The sequence below is a fragment of the Anguilla anguilla genome, chromosome 6 (assembly GCF_013347855.1).
Source record: "Anguilla anguilla isolate fAngAng1 chromosome 6, fAngAng1.pri, whole genome shotgun sequence".
NCBI classification, from domain to species: domain Eukaryota; kingdom Metazoa; phylum Chordata; class Actinopteri; order Anguilliformes; family Anguillidae; genus Anguilla; species Anguilla anguilla.
Genome location: NC_049206.1, coordinates 22,404,980 through 22,428,701, shown reverse-complemented (window position 1 = coordinate 22,428,701; position 23,722 = coordinate 22,404,980). Strand labels below are relative to the sequence as shown.

Sequence of the window (23,722 nt, the reverse complement as noted above, 5' to 3'; positions counted from 1 at the left end):
AAAAGAAACACAAACGTATGAGTAAAGAGTTCCATTTGATGACCCCGTCTCACACCAGAACTGGGTGAAATACGTATTTGTTTTGGATTCAAATACTTTTCTGTGCTCTATAGATCTTGCCTGGTGCAACTGAGCCTGCCAATATGACCAGAAGGCAGGGTTTGCACTTTTTGAGAGTATTTCATTGGTCCCAATACACCAGACAAGAGTAGTAAAGCGTAGAAAAGTATTTGAATCCAGAATAAACACGTATCTGACCCAGGTCTGTTTCACATAATGGTGAATCACAATGGATGGAAAACAAGGAATAAAGGCAGTGATTCATAGTTGTGTACATAAAACTTTGATTGAAGACATAACAATACTAGCACTGCAAGGCACAGCTATGTACAGCCTCATAAAATTACACAAAACAGTCTAGAGTCCTTGACCGATTTCACCAGAGTCCTCTGTGACTTACTTACAAAGGAAACCATTTACACATCAGAGATTAACTCTAATTAGTGCAACAATAAGACACCAGGGGCAAGGTAGGATATTCATTTATGAAATATGTGAGCAATCATTTGTTTGCATATTTCACCAAATATTTGGAGGGTAGGATTTCCCAAATACAGTACATGTACTAGATAAGCCAATTACAAAAGCCATGATAATGCTTTCTTTTTGTTGCATTATCATATCTCTCATACTGTAATTGACCTTGTTTGTAAGGATAAATTACTTTCAGTAAAATTCATATACATGTGAATGTGTGTGTGTGTGTGGACAAGTATTACTATCTTTGTGAGAACCAAATGTCCCCACAAGGATAGAAAGAGGAGGGAAATTACACAAGGTGGGGACCTTTTGCTGGTCCCCACAAGTTCAAGAGGCTGTTTTAGGGTTAGGACTTATGGTTAGAGTTACAATTAGGTTAAGGTTAGGATTAAGGTTAGGCATGTAGTGGTTGGGGTTAGGGTTAGGGTTAGAGGTTATGGAATAAATGTAGTCAATGGGAAGTCCTCAGTGTGTGTGTGTGTGTGTGTAAACATTTCCTGGAAGTGGCACAAGTATCCTTCAACACAAGGAGAAATACCTTGTTTACAAGGCAAAGATTTCATAATTGTGTCTCTCCCAAATTATGCAAGGCCCTCCAGTGCTTATCTGACCTGACGGCAGATAAATATTGGTAGGTTGATAGGCAAGCTAAGCATTGTTTCACTATCAATTTAGCAATAATTCCAGGGCCCAATATGTTTGTTTTAGTACAGATTTGCACCATGAATCATAGACTGCGTCCCTTGTGATGTATTATCATTCACCATTAGATGCATTGTGCCCCCAATGAACGTAATCATGATGAAGTGCGCAGAGGGCTGTTCTGTACAAGAGCACTGACAGCTGATAAATAGCCCGCTGCATCCTCAGCTCATGCATAATGTCCTCACAGCATCATTACCACAGAGTCCGCACCATGTCACCTTGCTGCAAAGTCAATGCAACATCATTAGGACATTATGAGATGGCTTCATTCACTTCACTTCAGGCCTCTGTTTTAGGTCTCCACGAGTACACACAGAAACAATGATTATGCCGCTTCATTTTAAATGCGATTGAAGATCTCATTTAAAGGATCCTTTCTGGTGTCCTGATACTGTATGTTCGTCTATGCAACTATGACCGGTGAAAGTGACCAGGACTGATGGATGAATGCATGAATAAATGTTAGGAACTATATGATGCCAAAGCAAATACTTACTGAAGCTTGAACATATTGGTAACGACCCCACTCCCACAAAATTACTCTGAGGGCAAAGCTCTTTAGCGCAATCTAGCGGTCATGAATGCCTTCTGCAATAGGACCAATTACAGAACAGCTTGTTGGCCGCAGCAGAAATTCTATCAAATTCCTTGCGACAGAAGCTCACCTGTCTAACCTGTTCATTGAACTTCCTGTTCAGAGTGACTGATACTGCCCACAGCCATGCCACGGGAAAATAGTGACTCTTAGTCCCATGTATAGGAATCAAGTACATTCCATTTATAGCTGAAGATATGAATATTTCAACAATTATCTGTCAATGCTAGTATGAAAAGAAACAGAATGTATTCTACGAGTTATAATAGGAAACACAGCAAAACTATTGAGCTGAATACAAAAAATATATTTTATGACAAATACAATTTGATATGATGTGGGAGGAGGGGGCACAGGCAGTATTTATAAGACCCTGTGCAATCAAAATCATAATTTAAAAAAAATAACTAAATAAAAATATATATAATTATATATATATAACACAAGGATGCTATTACTTCACCGACTACATTCAGCTGGGATCTCAAAATATTTTTATAAATTGTGAAATTAATGGTCTTATACTGCCCACTACAGGAGAATTTAGTGTAGGTCTGTTGTAGCACTTATGCTTAATGCTTACGCAAGTACATATTAACCAATCAGTAGAGTCTCCATTTCGTATGTTGCCAAGCAGTGGCAAGACTTGCACTCCCAGAACAGACCACCTGCTCTCATGACTCTCAGGACATACTCCACATCAATATAAAATGTTATCATTTTCCCGTTTATAAATTTGCACTTCATTGAACATTTTAAATGCAAGAAAGTGATTGCACAGGGTCTTTAAACAGAGAAAATTCTAGAAGCACATCACCTGGAAAAGCCCTGAGCAGTAATTAAAATGTCCCTGGCCTGAAAGGTGTTGCATCCTCTCGAGTGTGAAACACTTTATCACGCCACCTCCAGTTTTCATTCCCAAAAATGAATAGCCTGCGTTGTTCACTTCAACTCCCATAATGCCACAGTGCAACCATAGAGTTTCTGACACACAAAAATACAGGCCCAAACAGAGGTAAATGCAGGCCCTGGTCAACAGACAGTGTGCTTGAGGAAGAAGGGGGGGGTTAGTGCGGTGCCTTGGGTTGCGTTGGTTCTCTGGAAGTGCAGAAGAGAACTTACTTTTGGTTTCGTGGGAAGGGGCGCCGGGGTTGGGGAAGGAGGCGGTGGCAAGCTGATGGATGGGTGTGGTGCCAGGGTGATTGTCTGATGGCAAGAGGGAAGGGGGAGAGTGATAAGGAGGGCGTTTAAAGAGAGGGCAAAGGTAGAGTGGATGGGATGTGGTCGCGGCTCGTTAACACGGTCAAGCAAGCATATCAAAGAGAAAAGAGAGAGAATGAACAAAACTCAAAAACAACAAAAAAATGATCAAATAAAAGCCATTTACCTTTGGGATATTCTACAGTTAAGAATGAATTCCGCTCATTAATCTCACTGAAAATGTCATTTCTAATACGTATGTACAGGAAATTGGCACACAGCAAAACTACAAGCCAGTTAAATATAGTTTGGCCAAACCAGAAAACATCAGTAGGAAGTTTTATATATAAATGTGTGGCTGACTGGTTGCCCAGCATATGAGGAGGACTGCAACAACCACACCCCTTTCCTTATTATTCAGATATTTGTACATTTTACAGTCAGCAACTGAATTATTCCTGCACCAAAATCTATAAATTAATAAGACAGATCAACTATCAACACAGAGATTTGTTGGCGATCACCAGCTTTTGCACTTCATCAATATTATAATGCAAATCTTTTTTTTTTTTGGTTATTTAAATATGGCTATGAATTGATGCTGAAGAAACCATACTGAGCTGAAAGATGTGTGGTTGTTTCACACTGGCTCCATAAGGTGGAGACAAATGCCAACCGCGAGATGTTCACCATCGAGCCTTCTCCAGGGTTTTGACAGTTCTGTTGATATTGGACACTTAAGATCCCAAAATTTATTTTCAACCAAAATAAAAGCACAGAAAAAAGATGATAGTCACGAGGAAAATACAGAGGAGGGGAATTGGGATGGGAAGCTTTCCTGTGCATAAACTAAGAGCCAAGAAATGTCCACGCTTCAACTTTTTGCTCCACTCCCATTACTTCTCTGACAAACTTTTTCAGTTTCGCCCAATTACCTAGCATACAAAACATCTCCCCCACTATATTAAACTTGGAATACTCCCAGAAAACAAGCCACTGTTTTTCCTCAGAATTTAAAACACAGACCATTTCCACATTCGTGTACAGTGCTAAACCACAGTGCAACGCTGGCAGAACTTTATGCGTACACTGGGTGGAACTGGCTGCAGGAGGAGACATGCAAGGTCGCCCTAGAGACGAGGAGCAATGGTAACAGCCAACGGCAGCTCATTATTGCCGCCTTCTGATTTCAGTTTGACTAATCAGATCACTGACAGCCTATTATCAAAGTCATGCAGGGGAATGCCATTTGGCCAATTTTGGTCTGGTCTACAAGATGGGGGGGAAGAAACAGACGTCAAAGATATGACTTTTGAAATGCAGACTGTGGACAGACTTGCACAACAAAGAATTTCTGGCAAAAGACAGGATTTATAGAAAAACAGCTTTAAAAAGTTGTCACACCCAACCTCCTCATACATATTCATAGCATTACACTTTATCGAAACCCCCACAACAAAAGGAACACAACACCAAGAAAACCTTATTGTTAAGAATATATTTCGGGCACATTTTGATGTACTGTGTCTGTAAGAATACTACAGATTCTGTGTTCCACACGGGTCCAACTATCCTTATCTAGTGCTTCATGCTTAATGACCCAAAAATGTATCACTGTGTCCTTTTGCAATGCTATGACCTCCAAAGTTCTTCACACTTGTACGGCGTAATTTTCATAACAACGGTCATGGAGTTACAAATCATACCCAAGATTCTGGTCAGAGAGGTATTTGCATCTACTTACTCTATAGATGCTCTTATCCAAAGCAACTTTAAACATGCTGTAGGCCAAACTTGCAAAACCCTTAGAACTGGCCCTTCTCACATCTTTAATTAATGCTCAGCAGTGTTACATTACAGAAAAGACCAGTGCATGCATTCACAACCAAATAAGGGAATATACAGGGAATAATTTCTACATGCGTACACTACACACAGATGTACGCATGCTCGCACACACACGTACAAACACACACATACACACAATACCTCACATTACACCGCTGTTACGCACACAGACTGAAGCACATACAGTTAAACATCGGCATGACATGACACAATTCAGCATCCTCATCTCAATGGCTTGCCAGGTGTCCACAGGTGACCAGTAATGACCACTGAAATACACGCAGCGCTAGCTCTCCTGTAGTTCTACCTGACCAACAGTGCTTAAACCAGTGGTCTGCTGGTTTTTGTATTTACCTTAACACCAGCACCCAGTTGAGACCCAAGTAACCAGGTGAGGTGAGATAACCATGTCATCAAGTGCTTTAATAGACTAATTAAGTTCAGAGTGACCATGAGAACCCGCAGGTAATGTCTCCAGGACCCGGGTTTGAGACGACGACTGCAACAGTCAGTGGCACATGTCTGCTGTACTGCTTAGCACAAGGGTGTAGGTGGATCATTGGTGGCACAACTGATGATTTCAAGTTGTGAGAAAAGAAAATCCATTTAAAAATGCATGCATGAATATTTAAATACCCATGGACAAATTCTCTCAAAATGGACCAGCAGTGATACTGACCAACCGTATCCCCTCTACAAGTACGCATCCCGTCACTCAATTTCCTAAAGTGGACCAGGTGCAGGAGGGCTGCAGAGATGGTGGGGGAGGGGTCTTACTGGTGACAGGCGTGGCGTTGTTGGGCGTGTCCGCTCTCAGGTACTGCGTGGTCTGGGTGGAAGGCATGGAGAGGCCCTGGGAGCTTCCGCTGTCACTCACGCTGAAAAGCATGAGAATGGGCGGGTCAGAGAAGATCACAGAACGTCAGCTCTTCAATGACCTTGACTCCACACACCAGTGGACAACTCCAGCACAGCATCTACAGTCTTACCAGATACACAGCTCCATATTCTGAGCATCGAATGGTCTGTTTCTGTAGCATTGAAACATTTCCATTTGATGAATTTACAGAAAATTCATGAAGACGCCTAGACCACCACTGTGGGAACGGATGCTGCGTACTGTAACACACAGTGCAAACTCCCATTCGAAACTAGAACTACGTGCAGTAATGTAGCAGAGGGCTAAAGGAACAGCAGAGCAGAGTATCTGGTTAGTCTAAAGATTCAGTGGTGTCAGGGTGCCTGGCTTCTGTCCCAGACCAGTTTGTGTAAAGGTGTTCCTCTTTAAACCTTCCCCTGTGAGCAGTACCGCTTTAAATAACAAAAGAAAAATCATGTGCAAGCATGCTGTGGGTCTGCAGGCAGCAAAGGAGGGGGTTCTCAGGGTAAATGCTAAAATAAGAGTGCCTTTACAGTACATATACACCATTTTTTGTCCATTAGAAGGCGTATAATGTGTTCTCTGTCAAGACTGTCAAGTCTGGGCAGGTATTTCTGTTAGCAGGACTTCCAGAGCATACTCTGCAACCAAATCTCTATCCATCTGTAAAACATTGCACTAAGAGAATTTGCAGCACATACTGCATTAGAGTACTATTCCATGTGAAAGCAGGTTTTGTCTTGGTCCAGCGACAGGACTAGCAGGGAACTGAATACAAGGCAATGCATTTTATTATGACACCCATGAAAATATATTTTTATCATTACATTACTTCACTTTAAACATGTCTAAAAAAACTATAGCCTGGGTGCTGTGGTGGCTGCTGGGAGTTGTAGTGCCCACCTGTCATCCAGCTCCAGTCTCTTCATGCTGTGCAGGTGCAGCACGGCCAGCACAATGGCCACCAGGAAGATGACGGCGCAGCAGACCCCCACGCTGATATAGAAGACTCGGGTGGAAGAGGTGGGAGCAGGGTTCACGTCAGCTGAGGGGGTGGGAAAAAAATCTTGGTTCATTCAGAGGCGGCAACAACATATAAATATAGCACACCTTGTAAAGAACTGAAAAAAACATCACAGCTTAGCAGAGCTATGCATCTCAAGCAGGCCCAATTAGCAGTGAGCATGTTTAAATTAGCTGCAACACAGGGAATGACATCCGTCACGTGGACAAAAGATGAACCTGAGCATTACTGGAACTCTCCAGAAGCAATAAAACTGAGTAAATATGGCCCGCAGTAATGCGTACCCCTTTGAAGAGAATGTTGAACTATTTTAGTGAATATCACAAAAATAAATATAAAATGAGCCAAGCTATAAAAAATGGAATTCTTCAGCGAATGCTGGCAGACGGCAGCTCATCTCACGCTCCTCAGGCCAGGCATTCCTGTAGAAGCCAGGAGGAAGTGGGTGATTGTTACATTCAATATGCAGTCTGTCCTGAGCGGGGCTAAGCTAACGGCAGCCTGGTTATCTTATGCTGGCTGTATACATTAATGCACATTGTCCACTGCTTGTGCATTGCTGAAGACAAGGTTTCAGGCATCTTTCTTTTTCCTAAAATCAATCATCTGAGGTATTGTCGTTCATTCTCACAAACCGAAGCCTAGCAGTAAGGTAATCCAAAACCCACGTCACTGTTGACTTATGCAGATTAAAACTCGTCGATATCTACGCTAAAAGAATAGTGCTGAATAGCGTTAAATGCTTTAGAGAAATCAAAACGATGATTCCCACAGAGCTTTCATTCTGGCTGCAGGAGGATAGGACACCCCTCCGCTCCACGCGAGCACCACCCCCCGCATGATCCACTTTAAAGCTTTTAAGAAAGCCTCAGCTCGGCCAGACCGATGAAGCGAAAGATCACACTGGAGAGTGGAAGGGAGAGTTTGACGCTCTGGTACTTTGGGATGAGCAGTGAAAGGAAGATAACAGCCCGGCTGTACTGTCGCTTGGCCGGGAGCTCTGCTCCCTCAGGGTCAGAGGTCATGCTCCCATTGTTGAAAGTGACAGATGCACCTTCATTCAATACAGAACAGTACAGAATCTGACTGCCATTCAAGTCAAGTCACAAAACCGTCATGAAAGAATTCAGCATGTTGCAGTCAAATGATCCACTCGAGCTCCTAGTGCCTCTCTGGTCAATAAGACCAGTGAAAGACTGCAGGGTTTACCTTGAGGGAGGTTTCTGGTGTCGGGGGTAATCAAGCTCTATACTCAGTTCTTTTAAGATCACATAAAAGTTGGGTTGCTAGTTCTTTGTTAAATTCAAGACAGGTCAGTTTGCACAAGTTTGCCAGGACTGTTATGTGCAATGCCTTTTTGGGGGGGGGCTGCATGAGTGGTTAAGAGAGGAAACAAACATGGCTATGCGTTGTGGTTTTAAACACAGGTGATACATGAGCTGCGTTTAGCAGATTCTGATAATTACTTCAGTCCTTCTCCTCAATCTTCCCATGAGCTGCCCGGAATCCAAAAGGCATTCCAAACATTCAGGAGAGATTATCTCCTTGCTGATGTTCGCTTCAGGGATTACAGCCATGAAGCTGCAGCTTCACTGTTGATTGGCTTGTTTATTTTTAAAAAAAAGCTGCTACAGAGGAAGAACTTTATTTAAAATGAAAATACACAAGGGAGAGGGACATACTCAACTCAGGTGGTGAAAAAGTTTAAAAACACACAAATTTAAATGTGATGTTGTTTGTTTACACTTTCAAATGTAAATTCTTCCTTTAGAGTGAAACCTTTTTTTAAAATTCAAAATATTTTCAAATTGTGAAACTTATTTTGACAGCCCTACTTTCCACACATCTGAATTTAGCCATAACCACAAATCCAAAATGTAAGCCTCTCTTGCACCATCGTCTTGACGCGTATGTATTAGATTTTACTATGGGAGCCACTAATTCATTCTCACTCCACCTCAGCTGGCATGCAGTGAGCGTTCTTGTGTAAGATGGCTGCCATGTATAGCCTTCACACTGGTGGTGACTGTGGTATGTTACCCCTTTGTGGTGTGAGATCATGTAAAGCCCTATGCAGGTGCAATCAATAACAAACTTGAAACAGAGAAACTGCCAGATTAACAAATTCTGAACTCCACAAATGCCCAGATAAATCATGCCCCATAAATTAAGAATGAACCAAGAGGAGTCAACAGTAAACTGTACCTGAATGAGTGGACGTGTCTAAGAGATGAGGTGACTGAGTCAGGCCACTTACCTCCGGCTCTGCTAACGTTCGTGTTAACCAATGGCGGGACCTTGGGATCCAGCTGCTCGACCCCTGCAATGAAACAAAGGGGTAAGAAAAGGTCATGGGTACAAAAGGGATCAACTGGCCTACATCACACTGGGAAATTGAGGCGCACAATGACCAGTACAACGTGATAGAGGAACTCTGCATAAGCAGAATGCCACACTGCTACGACTTCAGCCAACAAATGTCAGAGCAAAAGTTTTGCCCAGGGATGCAACTAAAAATCATGTAGGTCAAAAACCATGCGACACATAAATCGATGGACTGCACTCACATGGTCTCAAAATGATGCTCTGTTTTCTAATGTGAAATAATAATATAACAATCCCAAGATCACTAATATTTGTATAAAACAAAGTATTCTTGCAAAGCCAAAAGACATTATGTGAATGCTGTTAGTATATCCGACCAATATAACTTTTTATTACATTTGTCTGGACATTGAGCACGCAGACAAATAGCTGTACAAATGTAAATAATGTACAAACCGGAGGTATCTCGATGCAGATTTATTTTACATCATAAGCGTCATGGCAAATAAAATGGATGGCGCACAAGATATTCCCACCCACAACACTACGCCTGAGGATTCTTAAAAGTTTAAGTCAGCTGATTCAGCGACAACATTCACATCAAAATATCCCAGTCTAACATCCAAGATCATATGCGACAAGCGTGACACTGCTGTATCGAATTATCCTTTTTCTGGCAAGACGAAGCACGTGTTTTCTGGTGCATAGCAACCTCGTCCCAAATGCAGTCTGTCACTTGGCATCGGCGCAAACAACAAGTAACAATTTAGCGACAACATCTGGGATAACAAAGTTTCTTGGGTCAAACGCTTCTCCGCCCATTTAAGGCAACAGACCTAAGGGTCTACTTTAATACTAAAGCCTGAACAGGCTCTTTGGGCCAGGGTGTTGTGCCGAAAATTCAGAGAATAATTACGTTGTAGGTTTCCCTATAGAAAGCAGGACACCGCTTCTGATGACCCTTAATCAGCAACAGCTGAGGACAAACCCCATTTGAATTTCCTACAGTGAGCCTATAGCTGCCCCTCCTGTGACTGGTTCTTGGCCGAGTAATAAATGTGCTCTCTTCATTATCGCAATGGCGCTGCAGCACTGAGACGTGTGCAGCAGTGTTCCGCCCTAACGTGCTGTAACCCTGGGAAACAGACAGATGGCTTACATGTGTACAAATCCCCTCTTCTCAGAGCCAAGAGCCCGTAGCCATGCATCTTTCATTCAAACGGTATCAATTTCCTGCTAATTTTTTAATGAATTAAAACCCCCAGTTTAGCTGAAGAGGGTTGGTGCTAATATAACCGTATCTGCCAAGGAACATTCATCATGTCTGGGGTTTTCCTTGCCACCTGGCCTCCCTGTTGATGTGGGTGAAGTTTCTCCATTACGCGTCATTACTGTAGCCAAGCTGAGGCGCTCGCGCCATGGCGAACATATGCTGCCTCAGGCCTGTGTGAGGGAAAGTGTGGGTGCGTCTATGAGTGCGTGCATGTGGGACAGCTGGTCAGGGGCGGCTTACGTTTGTAGCACATTTTCCTCCTCTTGAAGTTGAGGACTGTGAAGTTGTTGGAGATGATGGTCAGGTTGAGTTGCACTGTCAGAAGAACCTCCGTGCTCACTTTGCCCGAACAGAGGAGGTCCACTCGAAAAACTACATGGGGCCGGACACACAAAGAGTTTTCCATCTGTGTATTCCATTTATGAATATTACACAGTCTATTGCCACCTCTGAGGTGGACCTTTTTCTCTGAGGCTCTCCTGACTGTGATGTACATACTACTCTTCTCTCACAAATACCTTTTAAGCACACAGTCAAATGTGTCAGCCTACAAGTGTGATGGACTGCTCCTAAGCAGGGAAACAGGAAGTGATTTGAGATTGGCTGACCTGAGAGGCTCTGGGGCACCTCTCCCTGTGTGGAGATGTTGCTTTCTGGTAGACTCATGGCAGCAGTATTATCCACAAGGAACCCCAGCTTGTAGTCCACCTGAGAGAGAGACAGAGAGAGAGGCAGATAAAGAGAGAAAGAGAGTTGGTGATGGGACAGGGAGGTAATGGGGCTTGTGGAGCTCCACACCTGCTGCAATCATGGCTACCACACCTTGTTTTTTGAATGCCAGGTGAAGTGCAAGCTATTGGTCTCGCTGGGCACAGGCATGATGAAGGATAGGGCCTGGTGGCTGATGACATCATCTCTCACGTAGTACAGCTCTGCCTCCAGTCCTGAGGGGTACACAGAGGTACTATGGGTTAAACAATACAGTACCCCACAAACACACCACAACCCGTCACCCACAATCTCAGTGAAGTCATCCAATGAACAGTTCCAACAGAATCACATTGTAGCCTATGTCACCAAAAATGATGTCAATGTCAAATTGAGACTTCACCAAAATGCAAGATGACTGGCAAGTGACAACTGATAGCAATATTTTTTTTTCCCCTGTGTTTTGCCTTTTTTTTTTAGTGTAAAAAATGCAGAATCCTGCCATAACATGAGCACTGTGAGTAGCCCTGTGCTTTGCCATCTTATATCTTCTCAGGACTCCAAGACACAAACAAAATTGACCAGAATATCAGATTTGACAGCTGGAGTCATCACAACAGCATCAAACATGAAACAAGACAGTTACTATATTGGACTCCGCACTTTGTATGTTGTTTGAAAAAAGGTGGTTTAAAACACATGATCAAGATGAGAACGTACATTGATTTCACGCAATACTGTGGACAACCTTTCCAATCTACGGTTCAGAAATACAGTACACAAGGCATTTTTCGGGTATATTTGGTTTTCTTCAGCTTATTACCAGCGGCACATCTTTACACCTTCTGTAGCTTATTTTCCCAAAGGAAAAATATGTTCTCTGTTCCCACTTAATTAGGCCACCATTTTGAAGTTATTAAATGAAAAATCCCATAGGGCACTGGGGCAGAAACGGAAATTCCAGAACAAGTTCAGAAGAGCAGCCCCCTCTAGAGGACAAAGGAAAAAGGTGCAGGGAATAGTTAACGCCTTCTACTCTCCTGCACGTGGCCCCAGGTTGTGGGACAGACTGCTATGCACCTGTCTCACCAGTTTCCTCAATTAAAAGCAAGCTTTCCACTGAAAAATCGGGGGGGGGGGGGGGGGGGGGGGGGGTATTCAAGCACAAATATGAATGTCAATGCCTCTTGGATACTTTATACTTCATTGTCCCCTTAGGAACAATGTAGTTTGCTAACACCACTAAAATGAGCCCAAAACCCACTAGTTTAGTCATTCAAAACATTACCCAACAGTTAGGCTAAATGATCCACGCAAATGACAAACAATCCAGAATGACATAAACACTATGCACACACACAGTGTAGCTGGGGAGCAGGAAATTTGACAGGAAACAATCTTGAATGCACCAGAGCAGTGTCTAATGACATTACATTCGCATTTTAATTAAAATTTGCTTAATTAGCCCAATAAACTAGCAAATAGATAATGCATCATTAGAATAAGCCTACTAGATCATGCATTATTAGAAATCAACTTCATCTTTTGGTTTTGTAGCCAAATGATATGGCAGTTGATTGCACATATCCTAGATGCCGCAGGTCGCCACCAAGGGAATCACTGCACCGAGGGAATCAGGCAGCGGGAATCCCTCTGAACGGTTCAGTTAATTACACAATTACTGACCCCCCTGGTCCCTGACACTCCCTATCAGAGCAGTCAGTCCCGCTGATGGGAGCTTGATGCTTCACAAAACAAATAGCAGGAAAAAATAACAGGCAAAGCTACCATACTCTATGCATGGCCCATTGATCTGAACCAATCATTTTATTTTGCTGAGGGAAATCTCTTTATTCATTAAAATAAGTAAATGCCTGAAAGCTCCACCCATTACGGTATTCATGAAATGTCACACTCCCATCACTACCCTGCCCACTCACCCTTAAACACTGACCAGAAGTGGCACCCTGCCTACCTCCACCCCTCGCCCCTGACCACCCCCCACCCCATTCCCTCCAATAAAGGAGACTTTCTTTGATCTGTGGCTAGATCAGTGGGAGACTGAGGTAATTACATTGACACCACTGTTGACTTTTCCTGTGTATTTGTTTACAGGAGGCAGTGGTGACCACCAAGACCATGTCATGGCAAAGTAAAAACAAGATGCTTTCAAATGGCTGTGGTCAACCGCAAGGCGGAAGGGAAATCTTTAAAATGCTCTGGCTGTGGTTTTCCGGTCCTTTTACACTCTGAACTTACATTTCCGTTGCCCAGATCAAGGGAGGAAAAAACTTTCAGCACAAAGAACATAAGCATAGGTCATATTGTTCAAAGAACTTGCACTTCTAGCCTTGTTGTTGCTCATAACCCTGATCCTGCCAGGCCGCAGTGGCAACTGGTTTTCATTTTCACTACAAAATCAGTCACGAGTTCAGACCGAAGTTACCAGGTGAGATGAGTTAACTGCAATCAGCTGCTTCAACTGACCAATTAAGCACCGAGGAACAAGAGCCAGCAGACACTGTGAACAAGGCTACAAACCACAGCTGTGAAATGTCTTGGTCAAAATAGGTACGTAGAAACTATGTATTTCAGATGTGTCAAGAAAATCCATGAAAAACCACAGTGTTTTGCTCAGAAGAGACCATTCGTTTTATTGGTATTCATGGGGCAGAGGCTGGTGGCTCATGACAGCTCCATCCATGATGGTGGTCATGAAGCCTCGTTCCACCACCACTAGGGATGTTTAAAGAGTTTGGACCAGCATGAACAGGCCAAGAAAACTATTATCCAGTAATGAAGTATCCAGTCAGACAGCTCTTTAACCCCAAGCATGCCAGAGAGGGCCTGTCTCTTCAGGGGTTTAGCCCTGCTAGCTTTGCAAGCTGTGTACTGACATAAAATGTTATCCCCATGAATGTGCTCAGTACTGCCATAGTGTGAACTTTCTCAGTACAGGAAAAAAGCTATTAGCCTTGTGAACTTGCTCAGAATTGGGAAAAGCCATTAGCCTTGTGAGCTTGCTCAATACTGGAAAAGGTGAACTTCACAAAATGCTGCAAATGAAAAAAAAAGAAAAAAATAGTCCACTGGGGCCTTGGAGTGTGACCATTGTGTCCGCTTTGTCATTTCTTCTCTGTAGCTTAATTCTTGATGCCTAAAAATGGGCATAAGCAGTTACATCACCCAGCAACATTCTGTAGATATCTGCATTGTGCAGAAGCACATCCTACGTGAGGAGAGGAGTGCCCTTTGCAAACATTAAAACGCTCGCTGTTTCTACTCAACCATGTTGTCAGGGAAAAAGAATGGGTTTCTTGGACTGCTTCGTTGACAGAAACAAAAATCATTTGGGCTGGGCTCAGAAGCAAGGGATAAGAGTAGTAAAGCCACTCTACAAGAGTCTGAACGTATGAGTCAATCTACTAGGTTGTTTCATCTCCATGTTGCTTTCTCCCCGTGTCTCAACTCTTAACACAAATCTGGCTCTCGCAGAGCTTGGCTCAATCTATGACTGGCTGCATGGCCTGAGCAGAAATCTATGACACTGACCAGCAGCGAGCAGTAAAGATGATGAAACATTTGCGCTATAAATCCAGGGTAGCAAACAGTGCTGTATCTAAGCTTAAGAGTATCTTTTCTATGGAACTGGGTACAAAAAATAAAAAATACACAAGCCTTCACCTGAGGGCCCCTAGCATCGCATTTCTTTCAGAGTGGAAAGTAAGAGGGCCCAGATGACTCGCTGTCCAGGTAGAACAAAAGCCTCTCTGTGCCAGGGCAACTCTGATCCATTACCCTGCCTTCCTCCCCGTGTGTAACAGTCAGACAATACCAGCATGCTTTGCACCAGATCCAAATCTTTAAAGAAAGAAATGAAAGGGGTAGAATCATGTCACAGTGAAAAACAACCATAGCAGCCATACATACCCCTCATGGGATGTAGGCTGCTTAATCGTGGTTGGGAGGTCCTGAAGCATTGCACATTTCTGTTCACTATCAAGATCAGCTTTGCACACACTTTTTTTTTTTTTTGAACAAGTACAGACATGTACCCTTTGTGAGTCTGCTTTTTCTTTACATCGGGGAAAAAGGGGCATGTTCAAGATGTGCTATAAAACGGCTTAATCTCTGGGAAACCTTTTTCCCACCAGTAGAAACGAGGGCCCGATTAGACATTACGTCTGCACGTTACGACGCTTCAAAGACACCTCTGACTTTTATTAATCTCGCGAGGGGCAGATCGCTGGAGCGAGGCCGCGGGCCCGGGTCCAGGGGAGCGCTATCGCCTTCTGTCTGTTTTCCTTGGCGTCGGCCCTCTTCCCCTTTGTGAATGGCTGACAGGTTTTACGTCCACGTGAAGTAATGTGCCAAAATTAATCCCCGCCCACACACTGCAAAAGAGCACGTGTAACACTGTGGCTCAACTATGTGTCCGGTCACTGATTTCAGACATCTGAAATTTCCCCATAACGCCTCTTAATACTGACATTCGGTTCACAGTTTTTCACCAGCTAATGATAAAACCAGTGGTCCTCCTTCTATAGGGGGCGCTGTGCCCACAAAAACCCTGACAGAGTACAACCGCCGGGCTATAAAAAGACTGGCTTTTGTTAGAGACTCTGCAACTAATGGAAGTTTGATGGTATATAAGCTTGATGATATGATGCATGATATACAACTACAATTAGCAATCAACCCTTCTGAGCAACTAATGCCATTAGGGAAAGTTTTACAGATGTGTTCACGGTTCCCATTCTGTATACTGGCCTTCGGCAATTGCTTATGCTCAGAGAATAGACAATGACCAATAGAATAATGGCATCAGAAGTAAAGATGCATTGTATTTAGTCATCAAGGAATGGCAGCTGTAAACAATTACGAATTTTTTCTTGCTCGTGTCATATGAAAGCACTTTCCATACTGCATGAGGATCTCCAGCAATGACCCAACAGTCCCAGAATTCCCTGATAAAAGCCATGGAGAAGATCCCTCCCACAGCCAGGAAACTGCCCTCACCAAATTTTTTGTAGAGAAACACTGCACCCTCCATCTTGTGAGCGCACACAAAAAGAAATCCTTCAACAATTTCAGTGAACTGGCAGATACGGCACAGCCAAGTTCCTCTGGCTTGGAAACACTTCATCGCATTTCTGGGGCTAAATGAGCAATAATCAAGGACGGGTAACTCAACCTTGGCAGGATGAGTGTTTTCAGAAGCCTTCAGCTTACAGGAAGACAGGAGATGTTAGCCTTTCTTCCCAAGATACCCCATTTTCACCCATTTGTATTCACTACTTGTAGTGTGGCCTTGTGTCGCCACTGCCAACCACACCCTTGCGAGAACCACTGTGACTGACGTGAGCGCACGCCACCTCATGTCCCAACAATAGTTAGCTCCACATTTAGCTCCTCCCCTCACACCACATCACTTCCTTGTCCCGGCTTTGCCTTTTCCTGTCTTGCATTTGCATATTGGGGCATATTGCCTTCACTGTATACCATCTTTTGCTCATAATAGTGCCCACCCTGTTACAAGTACACACTGGAATCTATACTGTGGTTGTACTAGATTTACATAAGAGTCAAATCAATGTTTTGACCCGGGGTTGTATATTTAATTTAAAACCACTACATGAAAAGCATACCGGAAAGCCACATTTAAACTTAAAATGTTAGCAGATGCAACGGTTCTGTAATTCAAAGAGCCTGTCAGATAAACATGTAGGCCTACTTTCAAAAGGTTCCGCATTTGGTTGCAGAATGAGGAATTATGAGGAGTGAAGAAAAAAAAGTAAAAGAATGAGAGAATCTGGTAAAAACAAAAGAAACCATTAAGGATAGGAGGACTGGCTTGCACAAAAGTTGTACCAGCCCAGTCAGGGCAGGATAAAGATCAGTGGAGATGGGGGCTCCCCCTAATAATGGGACCGGGCGAAGGGATTTCAATAAGGCTGAGAGTGCCCCAGGGACCTACCCATTGACTGTAAAACTGCAGCCATACAGGGTACCTTCAAAGAGCTCTTCCCTCTACTTTCCTAATAACCTCTTTCAAAGTTGGCAATGGCTGGTCATTTTAGCTTACACCTGTAATTTTCTAAACTCACCTCTAAAACACTTTTCCAGATATTATGAGTTCAAGTGCATGATCTGGCTAGCAACATTTTAATAACCAAACTGATCATGAATAATGCATTTCAAATGCCCTATTCGCACAGGACTAATTTGACCCCAGGATGTACAGTAATGTAATTTACTCATTATGTGGATGTGCAGTGGAGCATTCATACTAGTTAGAACCCCTGCTTTTTCAGTCGCTGAGATCTTTCACCAAACATTCGTCAGCAGCCTGTATCTCGAAAACGCAACCAGGAACCCCCATCAAAGGCATCTGCGTCATTCACTTTGATAGAATATCAAAGGTTCACAATGGTTTTGATAAAATATTTGGTTTTGCGCACAGATTCGGAAAACTTGCAACTGGTGAGGCAGTCAGGAATTCCTACTTTTTGGATACAGCATTCCCATCTATTTCTAATGGAGATGCATATGCAGTATATAGCGAGCTGTCTCACCATATGCTACTGCACGTGCAATCCATCTCGTGTATTTTCCTCTTCTAAGCCCTTTCTTTCTTTTTCTTCTGTAAATAGGTCTCCGTGCTGGGGTGGCTGAGTGTATGGAATTTAAAAAACAAGCAAATCTTTCCAACAGAGTCTCAACAGGAGTATCCATGTTCCCCATAAGGAGAAATTAGCGCCAAAACTCATGTGAACAAATTGCATTCACAGAGATGTCTGTTCATAGGAGCTCAGTATAATTTAAGGACCTCTGAGTTTGACAGAAAAACAGTAGGTAATTTGGACTGGAATTTTTACTCTCCTAATCTGTAAAAATTAGACATGGAAAATTCTTACGGGAAAAAATCACAGGAGCAAAAGTTAGCCTAATAATTACAATTACATGACCTCCTAGGGTAAAACTAGTTCAGAGTCAGGAATAAATACATTAATAGTTTTTGTACAACCAGTTCTCAAATCTGCATTAATCATTTAATTTAGTAATAGAGCCACAGCATTCAGGCCATCTATCCATTTTCACATCCTTTTCATTTTGTATCATATCATTGTTTGTCAAAGGGGACACAGTGTGGGAATAGGCTACACCGCAGAGAAAAGAGACAAGCGGCCTTGTACCTATTTTCCACTGTGACAAACCTCTCCAAACAAACACCATGTATTTTCACACTGTAGCCTATTTCTATTTCGTCTGCAGCGAATCCTCTGCAGACGAGCCACTGGAGCAGGCCCGTCGTTACGGAAGGCGCAGGCCGCGTTGTGCAAATACGTTTAGAGCGCGGTGAAAGACCCCCCGACCCGGTTTCCTTCCTCTCGCTTGGCTTCCCCTGGCGGTTCAGACCCACCGGTCCAGCGGGAGTGGAAGACGCCGTGACCCTCGCGGTCCCGTTTTCACTTTTCCCGACCCGGTGCGAAAGGGCTTCCGGGTCGCCGGTTCGGCCTCGGCGTCGGCCGGGAAACCAGGGCCTCCCGCCGGGCCGCGACTCCGATTACTTCCTGTGGCTCGGAGCGGACGCGCGGCCGACCGCCCCTCGCCGGTCCCAGGGGATTTTGGGACAGGAACAGCTGAAGACTCCGAAAGAGAAGGGGCACGTGTGGGCGGATATGATACCCCCCCTGTTACTCTGCAGGATGTACAAGAACAGGAACTGGCAAAATGATCGTACTGACAAACACACTTATCCAAATGTAGTGTATGTACACATGGGTCTGTGTGTCCGTCTCATTTCATTTGCATCATTTCAGTCGAATGCAAAGCTGAATAACGGTGTCATTTTCAGTCTCAGTCGAATGTGTCTTTGTGTATTGCAGGACCACATACTCACAAAAAACCCAAGATGAAAAACCCAAGTACTGAACTAGTCAGTCAGCTACAAGTACACTGTCTTTCACATTCATTACCACAGCTGCCTCTGCTAGCTGGTCAGCTCCAGCTTCAGAACAAACTTCAATGAACTAAAATCCAATTAATTTGGGCTAACGCATGATTTAACAACAGCAGTTATAAAGGGAGTAATAAACACTGTAATTAGGTCACTTGACTTTATTTTTGAAGAAAACACCTCTTTTGTCTCCATGTTTACGATGTATTCATGTGGGTTATGATTTCCGGAACAGTCTGTGGAGAAGGCTAATGGCCTTGAACGTTCTGCTAGCAAGGGCCTGGAGTCCTGCCTTTGACTCCAACTTCTCCTCCTGGCAGACAAGGATTTCAGTAATTTCAGGAGGCATTTTCCCAAATCTTCGGTGGGCACCCCACAGCGGTCGCATTAGAGTGGCTCTCAGAGCAAGCGGATATAGGGCCCGGCTCACGTCCAGGGGCTGCTGGGAAGGGAGGCTGAGAGTCACAAGGAGGCACGAGGCTGCATTACCTCTGCAGGTTACCATTTAGAACGCTTCACTACCACGCACACCCAAATGGGATGCAATTAGAACACTCCACTAACTCAGGCTCCCAAATCTGAACCAATAAGAACGCAGCACTACTTCACCTCCCAGAATCAGGTCTGATAGGAAATTCCCACCACAGGCCAAACCGCTCCTTTTCATTCCTTTCCACCAGCACATAAAACAATAACAAGTAAAGAAGTGGAAGTGGAACAAAACGCTCCCAAATATGAAAAGACCAAGCTACTGTATATCTTTAAGGTATTCAGGTGTTTTCAAATAGGAACACTGGCACTTATTTCAGCAATAAGCCCCTTGATCGAATTCAGACTGTCCCAGTGCAGACTGCATCCAGAGGCATAGCATAATTGACTTCACCCAGTGTCACGCAGAAAGAGAGGGTTTAAATAATTTTGTGTAGGCCTCAGTGTGCAACAGCGACTCCTCTGGTCAAAAAGGGGTCAGCTAGTGTAGTCTGTGTTACTCATGTAGTCCTCTGGTGCAGTGAGTGCAGAACTCAATCAGCAGATTGCAGATTGAAAAGAAGTGACAGCAGCACATGCTCCCGAGAATGCTGGGTGATGAAGTGTTTCTGCAGCCTCCTGAACTGACAGATGCTACAGCAATGTAAAGTGCTTATAAGAGGGACAGAGTATTTCAAATCGCATAATTAAGCAAAATGGGTAAAAAAAAAAAACATATGTAAAAATTCCCGAAAGATTTAACATAACCTTTCTCCCCAAGAACCTTCTCAAAAGCTTACTCCTTACATTTTGCAGTCGATGTCAAAATTGTGTATGTTTTTTAACCAGTACAGTTACTTGCTTGCAACGGCCCATCATTAAAAGCGTTACATTAGGTGAACGTTAAAAGCATCAGAGATCGTCAGGAGCATCGGCCTGAGGTCTGAGCCTACTCCTCTGTTAGGAGTGCATTAGGAGGACTGCATTACCCAAGGGAAGATCCATTAGCCAAGTAGAGCGGAGAGGAAATGCGCTGCAGCCCTTTCTTCCTATCACACAGGGTCTGTAAAACAGGGCTCAGCCAGGAGGGCTGTTTCAGTCGTTCTTTGTGAAGGGAGGGCCTACCAGTTAACATGGGGCTCAAACAGGCCGCTTTCCGAGGAAGGAACAGCAATGAGCCCCGTTCTCCTCCAGGATGTCCCAAACAAAGCCATATGTACGTGGACATACGCTCCCCTAAAGTGGGACTGACAGAGGTAGTGATGGGAGGGAACTTCAGCGGAGAACAAAATGGCTCTCCACCATTTTTTTTTAAGGAACCTTATGCTGTGCATGAATAAAGTAAGAAATGTGTCTTCTCGTGTCCTTGCAAGCAGGGTCCTTCATTGCAACCAGACGTCCGAAAAAAAAACGGCCTCGAAATAAGAGGGCTACTTTCGTCCGCAATCATTGCTGAGCGCGCTCTGGACTCGCTAATGAACAGGAGTTTCCTGAGCATCTACTTTTCCCGCTGCGTTTGAGGTATCGCTTACTCCATCTGAAGCCTCGGCCTTTGAAGAGGGGGGCGCAGGTTGCTGCAGCGTTCTTCGCCAGCCTCGGGTTAATGGATGCAGTCTGGCTTTCGCAGGAAGGCAGCCCCTCCATTAATTACAACCACGCGCGCTTGCTGCTCCTTCTGCCAGCTCCCTCACGGACGGACTCTTCTGAAAGTGCCTTTAAGGGGAGGGAAACTCGCCCATCCCCCGACCCCTCAGGCTTTGCTGCGGTGAACCGTGGGGGAGGGGGGGCTGGATGGAAAGTGGACAAGCCCACGGGATGCTTTCTCCCCTTGCTCTCTCTTTCTCTCGTTTGCTGAATGCAAGAATGGCCCTTGTCCGGCGGGCACGGAGTGCTACTGCCTATGGTCACCATGGCAACATACAAATTGTGATATGGTATCCTGGAATGCTGTTTCCGAAACATTTGAGGCACAAGGCCAACTCCTTGTTGCCCTGGCTTGGTTCTGTTCAGCTTGTGTTAGTCATTGCTGCAAACCACTTAAGAATACACACTGCTAAAGAGAAGTAATTTCCAAACCACGAAAGTTAATCATCACAAAATAGCATAATCATTCAGGTTGTTTGATCTTTGTGCTGAATAACTTCAGGGTATTTCCTGCATAGAGAATTCTGAAGGGGGCGCCTCAATCGATTTTTGTGCCCCCTCCACAAAATTCTGACCGGTGTTGACGATGACAAACACTATAAATAGCACTGCACACAGTGTATTTCTATCATTTGTGACTGCAATGGCGGTATTACTCAGCACAATTGCAATCAGCACAATGCACCAGGAAATACACTACTGACATACGCAAAGCTACAGCAGCCACAGTATATGCAAGGAGTCCACGATCAGAGGTTGCTGCGTTCAAACAGGTAAGTCTTGTTTTCTTTTGCACGCAAGCGTGTCTACCAATATTTTCAAAATGACATCTAATCAGTTTAATGTTTTCAACCAGTGGTCACGCTAGGCAATGGAATGCTGCGTCTGGGAATGCGGGACATTTCAAAATCTGTGTTTTTCACCAATTCAGTTGCTTTATGATAAAAAAAATAACTTTTTGCCATAATATTCAAACTCGCAATAAAACAATAAACGCATGTGCCGTTCATAATTTTATAATGACCCTTGTGACAGGTGAAATAGTGGAATTAGCAGGATAAAATAAGATACAAATAATGTTTTGGTGTTCTGATCAAAACAAATTTTGGCACTCAGGCTCAGATTTTTTTTTATTTTTTGAAAACCTAGGTTTGTGTTTTAATTTAATCATGTGGAGCAGGCTAGCTAGATTGTGACACCTCGTTTTTGACTTTGAATCTCATAATGCTACCAACAAGGCATGTAAATATTATGATCAATAAACAGTTAGACATCTAAAGATGATTGGCTTATAGAAACAATAATTATTATTTTGTTGTGGTTCAAGTCACACTATTCATTACTTTGTTGTGGGCCAGTGCCATTTTAATCTTTAAGAAAGACCTCAGAATATCAGCGTTTATACAAGGCAATGTATTTTTTCCCCGCATTTTGGCTCTTTTTCAACATAAAACGCAGTCCCTTGCATTAATGGATCACTTTCAACTTTGCTGATATGGCCCTAAGAGGAAAAAAAAGAGTAGAGAAAATTTTTTATTCTTTCGCCAAAATTCCAGGTGGTTCTCAAATCTTGTGTGAATCTAACAACTGAACCGATTTCACTGACCACGTTACAGAATCATGGAGTGAGACCAGAAATGTTTGTATAATTCTATTGTAAATCCATCGAGATCCATGGATCTGCTGTGTATGTGCATTAGTGCTTGATGGAATTCACCGAGAGTGAGTGCAAGATGACTATGACTCACTTCTTGTCCCTGCAGCCGCAGCCACAGCCACTCAAATTAGTATTGATGTATTGCTGAGCCAGGGAATTTATCAAGTGCGGCATGCAATAAAATATATAGACAACCACAACATGAATATATATAAATATATATATATATGTGTGTGTGTGTGTGTGTGTGTGTGTGTGTATGTGTGCCACACACTGCAGGGTCAGAGCCAGTGGTGAATAAGTGAAGTACAGCTACCTTCTATATAGATGCAAGGATCCCAAGCTTGTTCCATAACTGCCATTTTTGTTTTGGTTTGGGTTGCGTGATGTCTGAGAGGAAGGAGACCAGTGACGGTGGTGACAGCGGATGTTAACAGAGTGGGGTGTGGGGCAGAGGAGTGAAAGCTGGTATAGAAGGTGTTCTCAGACACACATTTTCTATTTTTTCCACTACATCGTGACAGATTTAGCCCATTTAAGAACAACCCTTGGACCCTCAGCCCGCATTCGAGGTGGGAAACGCTTCCACGAAATGGAACGCGCTCGTTCAAACCGAGTTTACGCATAAATACCTGCATGCTAACCAAAGCTTGGAGCTCCGTGAAGTCTAAACAAGTGACGCCACCAGAGATGATAAATGTCTTGAGCCCCTTGCTGTAAACAGGAGACAAGGAGGTTGCAGAAATCCTGTTTGCCTTTAGGAAACATCCCCGAGATATCGTTTCTGTCTGGACGGAGCCGGCTGAGAGGAGAAGTGATTTGTCAGGCCAGCGAAGGCTCTCCAAGACAAACAGAGGCCCTCCGGGTAGGCCCCAAGGGAGTTCGGGGGTGGGGG

The 23,722-nt window shown here is 43.7% G+C and overlaps 1 protein-coding gene across 2 annotated transcripts in view; it reads right to left on the bottom strand.

Annotated features, from left to right (window-relative positions):
• The window catches only part of LOC118230801 (tyrosine-protein kinase RYK-like), a 54,256-nt gene that overhangs the window by 18,863 nt on the left and 11,671 nt on the right, over nt 1–23,722 (bottom strand). The window contains exons 2-8 of one of the 2 annotated variants that reach the window (XM_035424120.1): nt 11,213–11,334; nt 10,999–11,098; nt 10,631–10,762; nt 9,050–9,112; nt 6,672–6,813; nt 5,666–5,766; nt 2,963–3,046 (exon numbers count right to left, since the gene is read on the bottom strand). In XM_035424120.1, coding sequence (XP_035280011.1) covers nt 2,963–3,046; nt 5,666–5,766; nt 6,672–6,813; nt 9,050–9,112; nt 10,631–10,762; nt 10,999–11,098; nt 11,213–11,334 — 744 coding nt within the window. The remainder of the gene's footprint in view (nt 1–2,962; nt 3,047–5,665; nt 5,767–6,671; nt 6,814–9,049; nt 9,113–10,630; nt 10,763–10,998; nt 11,099–11,212; nt 11,335–23,722) is intronic. The other variant, XM_035424122.1, reaches the window with a different exon arrangement.